The following is a 14,033-nucleotide window of genomic DNA, read 5'->3' as shown; positions in this document are numbered from 1 at the left end:
ATCAGAAAAACGAATTATTGGCTTTGTATTCCATCGGCAGTCACAAAACTCTTCGGAACGACATCTTAGATAAATAACAGGTTAACTATTAACCTTTATTTAATGCAGGTTTTGAACCGTATTCTTTGAAGGAGACGATTATATTCAAATCAATCTGTATTGACATATCAATAAATATTTTTTTTCCAAATGTACAGATTGCCACCTTTGATAATAGACGACTCATATTATGTTAAACAGACTTTTTCAAATATATTATGTGTATAATCTATGGACTTTTTGGCGGGAACGCGAGGTGTGAAGTTGTACGATTTGTTTTATTTTGTCTACTTAGTGTTTCTTCAGGTTTAAATGTGTAATAACGGTGCTTTATTAACTGTTTAGTATCTATGAAAGTGCACAAATGTGGGAAAATGACACAAAGCCGTTGGACGTAACTTCTCGGGATCCTCCAAAAAGTCCACTGAAAAAATCTCAGTACACGACCACCATTTTACCGAGTTTATATTTCATCCCATATCATCTCATTTCATTTAATTGCATCCCAGTTGATTAATGTCTCAAATTCTTCATTTCATTTCACTCCATATTATCATTTTTCATAAAAATATCCCATATCATATCATCTCATCTCATTTCAATTCATTTCATTTCAATTCGTGCCATGCCATGTTTCATATTAAATTAATCAGCTTCATTTCATTTCATAATATCATATTTCATAAAAATATATATTTAAAAAAGATTAGGGTGTATGGTGTGATACCTTTGCCTTTCCATTTGGAAAAATAAAACTACTACTACTTTATGTTACACCGGTCACACACATGCGCACGAATACGCAAACCCGCAAGTGTAGGACGACATTTGCGAATGATTATGCAAAGTTTTCGCTGCATTCGTGGTTTTCCAAGCTGTGTCGGTTTTTTAACAGACATCAATGCGCGCGAACCTCGAACCTTCGCGTAGTCTTCCACACATTCACTTGCCCAGTTGCGCCGACGACTGCGAAGGTAACGGGCGTATCGCCATTTTCATAGTTCGTGACGTCTACTGTGTAGCGTATCTTCATGAAAAGAAATCCCATAAAAACAGCATGGCTGTTAATTATGTCTGGGAAAGAATTCAAAACTCTTTTTCTTTTCAATGTTCTATTGACGAATTAAAAAGGAGAAATTCGTGAGACATTCGTAAACAAGTGTAGGAGGAAGCGCAAACGGGTTCGCAAATTGAGTATGCGAACCCATTTGCACAGCGGCTAGGTTTGCGAATGAATGTTTGACGGCCCTTCACATGCGCGCAAATATTCGTACAATGTACGAATGTTTGCGCGCATGTCAGTGGCCGGCATTATACCGTACATACATACCTACCTACTTAATATCAATTTTATTGTTACTTTACAAAAATCCGAGATGCCACTCCAGAGATTTTGTTTATTTTTTCTACACTTGTTCACTTTTAAACATGCTAAACAGATAATGATCTACACAAAACATCTGATCTGTTAAATACCTAGGTACTGAGTAGGTTACGGTAGCTACCTACTAAAACTATTTCACACAACTTGACACTTTGTGCTCCCGCCAAAAGTTATACAGTACCATGACATGGGGTAAATTGGGATCCTGGGGTAAATTGGGACAAACCTGCGGAAGATTCTCAAAGTACCTGTAGCACGGAATCTACCTAATTTTGTTTATGTTAATATTTATCAATGTATAGAAGAAAGACCAAGTTAACTATGGAAGTACTAAATATGAGTTAAGTTGGTCCCAAAAATTCGTCAAATTAAATTGAAAATAGTGGTTGAAAAGTGCGTTTTAAAACAGCTTAAAGAACTTTTAAAAAAAGTAATATTATCGTTGTTTTTTCAATAAGATCAGTTTATATAAGTTTTTAATACACCTGGAAATACCACAACAAACGGTAAGTTGCAATATTCTTATTTTAAATACAATATTTCGACAAAATAAAAAATGTATATTTTTTCCTTTCTTTTTGGGGAAAATTGGGACGTATGTGGGGTAATTTGGAACGAGACTGGAAAAATTAGGGACGAGAAAACACAAAGTTGGAACGCCAAAAGACAAAATAGGGATGGCTTGTTAGGGTTGTCACTGATATCTTATAATAGATTTTTTAGCCTATACTATCACTCAATTGCGTGATGTAAAGAAGGTTAATGTGTTTATCAGTTAGTTTATGTAAGTACTATAGGTAAAAGAAAAGTATATATATAATTACATTTTTTCGCGACATTTACCTTGTAATATCTGCCCGGTCGTATGTCCTTTATAGCAATAAAATAAAATTAAAAATTAAAAAGAACTCAAACGAATCAAAACTTTTGTTATTTCAGAATCTATTCACGCGTCGAAACATGATTTTTTTAACATTCACAACGCACAGACAAATAAAAACTGGCCTCAGATTTTAAATGTAACATTAATTAAAAATCCGAGATATCTAGGTTCCAAATATGAGTGAGTGAATTAATTGAGTTTAGTTATTGATGTGCCTTTGGAAAACATACAGCATTGTATTATGAAGAAGCAGTGTGTACTTAGCTTAAATTCCTTGTCTATGTCCAACCGTCAATTTAGTTCCATCTTTAGCCGCTAGGTGCTGCCAGCAAGTATAAAGGAAGCGCAGCCATCTTTGATCTTCATAGCGTTGTGTACTTTCGTACTGTGAAGTCGCAAATCCACAAATATTTATTCGACTTTTTATTAATTGCAAAAAATATTTATTTTGTGTTTCTATGAGTGTTATTTTGCAATCATTACGAGTATTATTTACCAATCCTATCATCGGACGCCATGAATCACGCGTCATCTGTTGGAGGTGATGTTGAGTCAAGCTCCATAATTTCCGAGAGGGAAGATGTCCAGGCGAGACGCGATGGAGACGCCTCGCGTTCGAACAGCTCGTCAAGCGAAAAAGAACAAAAGGAGTCTCTGCGTAAGAAACGACGGGATTCAAAGGTAACGGTTGATCTTCGAATCGGCTCGTTATCCCACCAGGTCAGTGACGTTGTAAATCTAATAATGCATCAACTGTGTGTAACAATTGAATGTAACGAAAATTGTTGTAAACAAATTGATCTCGTCAATACGGAAATTTTGACAAAAACACAACAGATTTAAACTAATAATCTTTGTAACATAATTACTGAAAACTTTGGCAAATCGTCGTACAAGTTATCCGTAAAAGCGTCTTAAATTGTATGCGGAAAAAAGGGCCGTATGGATAAAAATAAGACGTCAAAGTTTAATTTCCGTGATCTCTAACAAAGTATCCTGTTGCCAACGCACCACTCATTGAGGAATTTTTGTTTGATAATACTAAATTGAAATCTATTCAGTCACTCGGAGGGCTACAATCCTATTTGTCACAACCTCGTACAAAAGGCAAGCCAAACATTATAAACAATTATAGTCTGTAACATCTGGCACAATCCAGAGGGGGCAATTGAAGACACCGACGGGAGGCACTGAGTGCCACCAAAATTGTAATAATTTGTAAACCATGTATGATTACCAAATACAGTAAAAAAAAAAAAAAAAAAAATGGTTTTTTCTGCGGAAGAAAAGCGACGGATCAATGCGTCCAATTTTCGATTTTCGAGAGTTGAACAAGGTCGTAAAGATAAAACACCTCTGTTTTCGGACACCTCGGTACCAAACTTTCTCCACCCAGGGGACTGGATGATAAAATTGAACATTTCTCAGGAATATTTTTCTAGTATCGGTCGCAAAATTTCGTCGATACTTCTTGAGGATCAGTACCAAGGTACCAGTATCAGTACCTTCAGGAAGGAATCGGTACCTTCTTAGGAGTTAGTATGAAATGACATGCCTACCCTTCGGTCTGGCTTCAGAGCCACACCTTTTTGCTTCTATAACATGCGGGTCGCAGAGACCTTGCGTGCAAAGGGAACTCGAGTGCTAGTGTCTACTAGACGACTTCCTTTTTGGTCGACCAAGACAAATCCAAGTTGAAACTTCAGGCTGCAGAAGCTGTGAAGCTTTTGGATTAACCTTTTTTGCTTCCATAACATGCTGGGTCGCAGAGACCTTGCGTGCAAAAGGAACTCGAGTGCTAGTCTACCTAGACTTCCTTTTGGTCGACCAAGACAAATCCAAGTTGAAACTTCAGGCTGCAGAAGCCGTGAAGATTTTGGATTATCTGGACTGGCATGTCAATTTCCATTAAGTAGAGTGCTAGCTTACCTACACGACTTAATCTTGTTTCACCAAGATAAATAAACGTTTTTGTTCCCATAGCATGCTCGGTCGCGGAGACCTTGCGTACATAGGGAAGTCAAATGTTAACGTACCTACGCGACTTTCTCTTGGTCCTTGACGACAAATACACCTTTTTGCTTCCATAGCATGCTCGGTCGCGGAGACATTGCGTGCAAAGTCGAAGTGCTAGCTTACCTACACGACTTGATCTTGTTTCACCAAGACAAATAAACTTTTTTGCTCCCATAGCATGCTCGGTCGCGAAGACCTTACGTACATAGGGAAGTCAAATGTTAACCTACCTACGCGACTTTCTCTTGGTCCATGAAGACAAATACACCTTTTTTGCTTGCATAGCATGCTCAGTCACGGAAACATTGCGTGCAAAGGGATGTTGAGTGTTATCCTACCTACGCAAGTCCCTCCTGGTCCATCAAAAGAAGTCCAAGTTGAGTCTTCAGGCCACATAAGCTGTGAAGCTCTTTGATTATTTGGGCTGCCAAGTCAGCCTTACAAAAAATCAATTAGTACACTGGTTCAAGAGATGACATGGCTAGGGATTCGATGAAAAATTGCGAGAAATAAAGTGGCCACTCGACAACATTCTAGCTCAAACTCTGACGGAATTACATCACTCTATGTTAATTTGCAAATTTTCTTGCGAAGTTTCAAGAAAAAACACCCCCGTAAAAAACAGGCCATCCTGCATGTGTTAACAATTAAATGCAGTGCTGACGCGGAGCCACATGTCAGACATTGCCGATACACAAAACCAACCATTTCCTGGCAACGGAAGCTTCGGACATGTGTACGGGTTACAAATGCAGTGCTGACGCGGAGCCACATGTCAAACATTGCCGAGACACAAAACCAACCATTTCCTGGCAACGGAAGCTTCGGATATGGGTAGGGGTTACAATTAGACAAAATATTAACGTCCTGTCTATGGTCAGCTCAACAACTGAAACGGCTCAACCACAAAAGAGCTATTTGCAATGGTAGTGACAATCAAAATGAATCTGAAAGCATTTCACTAGCGGTTGACCTTCGATTTTTAAACTAAGCGATAAGTTCAAGATAACTGTCAGCTTATAATCTCTCGGGGAGATACAACATCGTAGCCGATAGGCTATCACGAGGAAATCAACCTGCGAAATGGCACTTTTTACCACAAGTGACCACAAAAGTTTTTCGAAAGTGGGGTCATCCGGATATAAACCCATTCGCCGACCAAGATTGGATACCTTCAGCAAACCGTAGAGGATGCAACTAGCATGGAGAATTCCTCCTCTCCAACCTTTTCCCCAGAGTACTGACTCACTTCAACAGTGTCTAGGGAACCTACCTGGTAGTGTTTCCAGACTGAGCGAAAGCATTTGGGTTTCCAAGCCCTCAGATCCCGAACGGTAGATAACTCGCACGAAATCCAAAACCTGCCTCCTCCACAGGGTAAACATTAACCCTGAAAGCTTAGAAACGGGGGGGGGGGGTTGTACAAATAATAGACTGGTCTACACAGGAGAAGATTTATTGAAAATTAGCTGGTGTCAATCCACTTTGCCAGCATACTTACCAGCAACTAGAAGATGGTGCATATGGTGCTACAGTTTTAAAATTGATCCTAAGTCTGCAGATGTTGCCAAATTCTGTTTTCTTTTCCAAAAAGAAAATTTTGCCTGTAAAACAATCCTTCTGCATAAAGCAGCGCTGTCGACTTTCTGTGGACAACATACATGTAGGACAGCAAACATTCTCAAGCTCTCTAATAAAAATTGCTATTCTAAAAAAGCCATCGGAATAACTAAACACAATTCAACTACTTATTACAACTTTACTAAGTATAGACCCATTCACATGAGATCTGAGAATAGTTCTAAATTGGTTTTCTTCAAACCCAGCCACCAGATCACGCCTCAAGGTAGCTTGAAGGACACCAACAACCATGTTGCTGGCTACTGGACGCAGAGTTAATAACCTTACTTTGCTCAACATTTCTAAAGACAGTTTCTTTGATAACAGAGAAAAAACATCTTTCTGATACCAGTCTTTGGGTCTAAAATTGAAATCCATTTTCGTCAATAATCTGCATAAGTGCTTTCTAAACATGAAACTAAAGACATGCCCAGTAAGATTCGTAAGGACTTTTTTCTAACTATGTGTGTTGTCACAAAAGCGGCATACCGTACTGTAAGTGGAAACTGGTCTTCGTTCAACCTTACGAGGTAATGGCATCAACGCATCTCTAAGAAGTTGTAGATCAGCAGTAGCCTCTGAGATGGATTGATAATGAACCAATGGACGAAATACTTTCTAGAGGCAATTGCAAATCATCCAAAGGTTTACAATAATTATTGCCGAATAATAGAACTTCCTAAAGATCCTCACGATTCTTTTTTTTTCAAAACATTTACTCATGTTGTATATACATCATTTATACAATTTATACATTTTCTTGTATATACAAGATAAAATGTTTATTACAAACTTATAAATATTTTTTAATTATTGAATTAACATGAAAATTAACAGCTGTGTTTTTCGATTTAATAATTATTTAAATTATGAACATTATCATTGCGCTTCATAATTTTATTATAGCTTACCTATTTCATCATAGCGTTGTGCTTAATAATTTCACCAAAAGATAACAAACACGTCTTCATAATACAATGCTGTATGTTTTCCAAAGGCACATCAATATTACGGTTTTACATAACAATAAAACCGATATTATGTGCCGAGAAGGAAAACATACAGCATTGCAGGAAGTTCTTCCTGGTGAAGACTATGAAGATCAAAGATGGCTGCGCTTCCTTTATACTTGCTGGCAGCACCTAGCGGCTAAAGATGGAACTAAATTGACGGTTGGACATAGACAAGGAATTTAAGCTAAGTACACACTGCTTCTTCATAATACAATGCTGTATGTTTTCCTTCTCGGCACATAATATCGGTTTTATTGTTATGTAAAACCGTAATATTTAGCTTAGAAAGAATTTCTTTTATTTTTGTTATTATAGGCAGTAATCAGATAAATCTGCTTTTTTATCTTATTCACCTGATATCTTACTCTTGCTCAAAGATTATTTTGAAAATGTTGATTAAATAAAATTGTATTATTGCATTTCCAGTCCTTTTGTTTTCTATTTTTTATTCTATTTTATGATTTTGTTTCAGAGTTGTGATTTTTAAGGAAATTAAATAATCATTTTCTAAAATATAACATGCACATACTTTTTTTAATCATTGTATTGTTGATTATCATTCACGTCACATCGCTTCGGAATAGAAACCAGCTTAATTTACACTATGTTGTGTATTGTGCATAAATTATGGATTGTATTCATCATTTCGGTCCATATAAATAATTGTATGGCACCTACCTACCTACCTATACATCGCAGTACCGCGAACTGACAACCCTTACAAATATCCCAATTTAACCCTTACCCGTGTCAATTTACCCCGAATGCGGGGTAAATTGGGACGGCCATTATTTTTCCGATTATTTCTTTGAATTGAATAATTAAAATAATGTAACGATTTTTATCACCTAGGTACGTTCAAGACTCAACTTATTTCTTTGGTTGAGCAGTGACTATTTAATTGGAACTATTTTAAAATTCAATCTGAAGTTCGATTTTGTCCCTATTTACCCCATTTAACGGTACGGTATTCTGATTTTCTATACAAGAAGGCGAAGGTATCGAGATAAATTTTGTCACCTCTAATAAATTGTTAAAGAAGCCAGAGCCAAGTCTATTTTAAATTATTATATTTTAAAGAGGTATTGAAAAGGAATCAAATGAAGCTAATTCATCTAAAATGATGAAGGGGAACGTTTTATTTTTCTCTCGTCGTTAATTGTATTTTATTATTTTCGTTTTCATTCCATTTGACCTTTCAAATAACGAACATGACTTGAAAGAAATACCGTAAAATGGGGCGATTAGGGACAAATTCCAACTTTATGAGCAATTTTAAGGTAGTTGTTGATGTATATAATGCTATATCAGGATCAAAATGATTGAGTCTTGGGGGCATCTTTGTTGTCCAATTTAAAAATAAGCAACTAGCATCCCAGTTTAGGCAAAAAATGCAAAAATAGGTGTAATCCCTATTTACCCGAAAATTGCGGTTAATTGGGATGAAATGAGAAATTTGCTAGGGTTGGCACTACTTTTATTTTTATATATAGTTTTAATTAATTTATTTATTTAGTTGCACCAACAAAGTGATCATCAATAAAAAAAAATTAAAAACTGACAAAAGTACATGGCAGACATCACCTCAATTATAGGTGCAATCGACAGTGCTGATATTTCTATCTGGGTTAAGAGATTAGGTGTGTCGGTTATTCCATGGATTAATCAGATGAATACCCCCACTCTGAACAAATATTTAATATTTTATTAAGTATTACTTAGACATTTTTGTCCACCTTGAGATTTCATTGATCTTGTTACATGTCTCTGCAAAATCGACTTACTTATATTAAATTGCTTATCTATTTCAACTAAAGACTTATTCCCAATTTCGCTTCGAATAAACCAGATTTTTAACAACAAATTTAAAAATTTTTTGTTATAACTACATAGACAACCCTACAAACCTGTACCTATTTATACTTAGGTCGTTTCCATTTCACGTATTCTCATCCCAATTGACCCCTTTTTCGTTGTTATTTGTACCTAAGACGTCCCTAATATCCCCAAAAACAACAGATTTTTACATGTATTTTTATTTAATCAAATACATTAAAACCAATAACAACTGAGACTTACCTTTAATATATATGCTGGTTCAAACACTAAATAACGTTTATAAATCATAGTCGTCTTCTATTATTATCAAATAAATAAAAGAGAGCAAAGTTTCTAGCACTCAAATAATTACCACCACAGGAAGTTAATTTGAAACGCGATTTTTTATAAGTTAGCAGCTATTATCATGCATATTCAGAGTTGTTTTGTGAACTTTCAACATTCTACTATTAAACTACAAAAAATGGAAGATTTTGCAACGAATATAAAACTTATATTCAGCGTCGAAAGATTTTCCCGGTTTTTTCCCGATTCGCCTCTCAATCCCTAAACGCCCCATTTTACCGGTACTTTATCAGTACCGTACGAGGTACCTATGTACATAAGTTCCATATGCCTTGCCTGAATGATTGCCAATGTCAAAAACTCATACAATAATGTTATTCTCTCTCTCTCTCTAGTCATAAAAGTCAATATCTAGTAAATAACATGCTGATTTCTTTAAACAGGAAAACTGTTTTAACTTTTTATCTATCAATAGTGAGGCCTTGTTTTGTTTATAGTCAAACAAATATGTCTTCTGGAAGTGTTGATAGTGGTAAATCATGAAATAATTCTTTATTTGATTCGTCAAAAGTACAACTAAAATTTATAATTACCTACATTAACATTTATATCCTTACATACTTAAACAATAACTATGATTGACTTCAAAGATTTACCAAATAGGGGAAGTAATATGAGGAATTAAACTAAATTAAGGAAAATATCAACACCAATTTCCTAAGTAAAATTAATACTTAAACCGTTGAAAAGTCCATCATTAATAACTAGATTGCATTGTTTTCATATGTTTAAGAACATTTTGCATCACATTAATTTTTTAGACAAATATTCGGTGGTATATGTGACAGTACCCAATGATGAAGTTGGAAGAACTATAGGTCATGGTCTGGTGAAGAATAAGCTTGCTGCCTGTGTAAACTCCATTCCCGGAATAACATCTATTTATGAGTGGAAAAATGAAATTAATGAAGATAAAGAGGTTACATATGTTTCTCCAAAATACCAATAAATAAATTTATACTAACATTCTAGCCACAGTCTATATCAGAAGTAATGGATTGTGAATAACTTTAACAATAACACTATAAAATTGTTTTTTTTTTAAACTTTTTTACTGGCATTGTATTTACTTTAAAAAGGATATAGTCTCATTTAAGCTAATGCTGATCATTCTATTACTTTATCATTAAATCTAACATTACTGGTCACATTGACCATTTTCATATGTTTGTAAAAGATTTAAATGTTATAATACCCTATTCAAGAAATACAATTTGTAGAATATGCTTACTTCACTTATGTACTACTAGATATACCTTCCCTTTTTAAGAAAAAAAAGGCAGTTATAATAATAAAATTGATAACTTTTTTAATTACAAGTCAATTTGCGAAGAAGCGTGTTGCGGATAATAATATGTTTAAAAAAAGTGTTATTTCATTATTGCGAAAAATAAAGATATATATTCATTTGACCAAGTACAGTCAATACAGTACAGTATGCATACAAGAACAGTTCTTAGGATTAGTGTTAAACTCTCAGAATTCATTACAATTAGCAAAATGTGGTTACCGATCTTGAGACTTTCAAGTTCAACCCCTATTGTATTATCATTGTCATTCCCTTGATAGTAGATCACACAGATATTTGACTGTAGAAAGAGCTGTGCCTAACTACAGGTACAAGACTACATAATATTAAGTTTTAAATTATGACAAACTAAAAACACACTAGCTCGCTTCATAGAAGAACCCATAACTTTTTTAAGTTGTTTTCGTGTGTTTTTAGAAAATATTTTTTTCATTTTTTGCTTTCGAATAGCTTTGGTTTAATTCACGAAATTGACATCGAAACTGTTTTATTTTCAGACCTTACTTATGATAAAAACTCGTACATCTCAAGTTGATAAACTAACAGAGTATGTACGCTCCAATCATCCATACGAAGTATGCGAGGTTATATCGGTACCCATAAAGAACGGTAATCCACCATACCTGAAATGGATTGGAGATATTGTGCCAGAATGAGAATAAAGATTAATTAATTGTTAATGTGTTTTAAGAATAAAAATTATAGTTAAATACTTAATGGCATTTTAGTATACTGTCATCCGATCTCAGCTATATTAGAACTTCGAGCTTTAGCTTATCAGAAAGTTGTATGAACTAACCAAACTCTATTTAATCAGAAATTCGAGACAATAGGTTAGAAAACTGTTGGTACCCCACCCTGCCTGTTTCTTCCGTGAAGCAGTATAAAAGGTTCCAGATACTTCTTAACACCAGGCAGACCGTGAGCTTGTCCACCTATTAAAGCCAAAAAAATACAAGTATGTGACTATCTCTAATTAAAACACTAGTGGTGAACTGTATTATGCAATAAAATGAATTTTAGATGTTTATTTATTGAGTTAGATGCTAATAGAATTATGAGACTAGTTGATCATTATTTTTCACACTATGATGACTGCATTGGTCAGTGTGGGTCAGGTATCACTATCTTGCAATTTTTTTGGTTAGAAGCAACTTTGCTGGTCCAGCACCCAGAACAACTTTTATTATGAAATCTAAATCCAATGTGGCAGGGTAATCGTTGTTTCAGGATGCCGGTAGCTCCTAAAATAGATCGGGCATGAGCTATTCAACTGAAGTAGGTACAACAATAGCCTTACTGTACCAATGTTTATGGATAGTTAGCTACCTACCCACTGTTATTGACACATGAAAATAAATATTGTTCATACCTCAAACTCGTCAATAGCTCTCAGGAAGTGAAAGAGAGAAAGTGGTACTTAACTATTAAGTATTTGCATCAACTTGTAGACCGGCAAACATTTTTTTAGGTTTCACTCTCAATGTACTTATTGTTCTGAGGAAAAACGATGGAATCGAACCAAATCACATAGATCCACGTACATCTAATAGAAGTAGGGACTTAGTGCATGGTTTGTTAATAGAACGATAACATATCGAATCATGGACATTGATTTACTGCCAAACGAACACTGTATTTATACGATTGAGCATATAGAATTTTTTTCCGTACCTATTAATTGGTATTGTTACCTTATACTTTATACCTTCCTTCCTTATACCTTATACCCCTTATACCTGAGGGGCTGTTCCAGTTACGCTAAGTCTGGTAGGTGAGCTCACGGGGCTCAAACTAAGAGTGCTAACGCTGGCGCTAACGAGAGCAGTGCCTCGCATAATCTACCACCAGATCTGAATCGCGACACACTGAGAAGATCAAACGAAGAACTTAGTGAGTTATGTCTGTGGGTTCGTTTGTCGAACTGTTCGTCTTAATCGACAAGTTCGACAAGGCCCGTGACCGGTGTTTGAAGAGCCATAAAGTACCGAGAGTGGATCCGGGGGATCCAAGATGCTTCAGGTGAAGGCGGCTTTACGTTGGCCCATCGCCTGGGTCGGATATATAATCAGCGACGGCCATAATAAGGGGGTCAACGCGTCGCTTTGTCGAAGTATTAAGCATATCACGTCGGGGTCACCAGTGTGAGGTTTATTGCGAGATGAAGGAGGAGGATGCGTGTGCGTTGGTTGTTTGTTGCGTGTTGTCCTCCATAAACCTCATCGGAGCGGTCAATAAAACATTACTTATAATTGCATGTTTATTCGCGTCAGCGACCGCGGTGGATCGCCGCACGTTGACCACTGACTGACTAACGTATGTTGCTCATTACTATAAATGCATAGTAAGCTAAGCGGGGCGGGGTATCATTCCCCTACAAAATGACCATTACTTTGTGATTATTTGTACGTAAAATTGTTGATTGCTCTTCATATTCAGGAACGTGAACTCCCAACCAACACGTACCACGTTAGTAGGCAGCGGCTTGGCTCTGCCCCTGGCATTGCTGAAGTCTATGAGCGACGGTAACCACTCACCATCAGGTGGGCCGTATGCACGTTTGCCTACAAAGGCAATAAAAAAAAACTTACCACCTGATTGAGTTGAGGACCTTAACATATTTCACTAAATTAATTGTTGGTAGTTTCGTCACCGCTTGATGTGTTCCTAGACAGCGGTTGTGATTGTCGATGCCCATCAACCACTCATCAGTGCATCATCAAGGCCGCAAAAACATACATAACGATAAGAAAAAGCTTGGCTAAGCTAATAGCATTCCTTAGACTTATATGCACCGCTAACAATTAACCATTATCTTATGAGAAACAAGTCTTCCTGCAGTGCAAAGTGAGCGTCTTTACCAGAATAGTGATTTCCAAGTGGTTCTTACTAGTGGGAAAACGTTTATTAAGCCCGCGCGTATAGGCACCACCATCCGCTCATCTCTGCAGCGATTTCATCTCATCTCATTCGTTTCTGTTTGAAGTGTGGGACTGTAGTGATAAAATAAAGCTCGCAACAATATTTGTCTGACTCGATGATGATGTTGTTAGCGCCCATGCTACTGGGCCGAGGGTCGTAGTCCCACTTCGGACAAATATTTGTGTCAGCTTTTTTATATTTCAAATACCTGTATGCATGTATGTTTAACAGTCTCTGGTTCTCGTAGTAGGGCGGAACCTAGTTTGAGGCCGTAAGCGACCCGTTCATTATTTAATTTTGTAACCGGTATTTCGATCTCTTGTCTCATGGTGGGTGGCGGTATTCGGGTTCCGATACCCATGGGGCTTCGATAGCAAACTAACAAAGCGGGTCGTTAAGTCATTTACCAATCTACGGGAGAATAAAAGTAGAAAGTTTGACGGACATAATTAACATAGGAAAATCCGGAAGGCTTAGTGGAAGTCAGCTAAGACATAAGACGTAAGGTGCTGTAGAGCACCAGATTAAGATGAATCAGACTCACAAAATAAACGTTGTTGCATGGAGAAGATCGAAACTATGCATCACATAGTTTGTGCGTGTGAGAAGAATGGACATCGTGGGCAAAGTTATCCGGACCAATTTTTTATAGCTAATGCAGGA

General features: G+C 36.4%; 1 protein-coding gene and 1 long non-coding RNA gene across 2 annotated transcripts; one reads left to right on the top strand and one right to left on the bottom strand.

The window, feature by feature from the left end:
* Positions 1–5,762: 5,762 nt before the first annotated feature.
* On the bottom strand, positions 5,763–7,107 carry LOC119628909 (uncharacterized). Its single transcript, XR_005245033.2, has 2 exons — positions 6,854–7,107; positions 5,763–5,968 (listed from the first exon to the last, which is right to left on the bottom strand). It is a non-coding gene; the product is annotated as an uncharacterized LOC119628909 (long non-coding RNA).
* A 2,325-nt stretch (positions 7,108–9,432) lies between these two features.
* LOC101738543 (protein CutA homolog) lies at positions 9,433–11,165 on the top strand. Its single transcript, XM_038012991.2, has 3 exons — positions 9,433–9,611; positions 9,901–10,058; positions 10,946–11,165. The coding sequence occupies exons 1-3, from the start codon at positions 9,503–9,505 to the stop codon at positions 11,102–11,104; spliced, it is 426 nt and encodes a 141-aa protein (XP_037868919.1). The 5' UTR covers positions 9,433–9,502; the 3' UTR covers positions 11,105–11,165.
* Positions 11,166–14,033: the final 2,868 nt, after the last annotated feature.

The sequence above is a fragment of the Bombyx mori genome, chromosome 9 (assembly GCF_030269925.1).
Source record: "Bombyx mori chromosome 9, ASM3026992v2".
Classification (NCBI taxonomy): domain Eukaryota; kingdom Metazoa; phylum Arthropoda; class Insecta; order Lepidoptera; family Bombycidae; genus Bombyx; species Bombyx mori.
The sequence above is the reverse complement of the archived record's forward strand: the minus strand, read 5'-3'. Positions and strand labels throughout refer to the sequence as shown.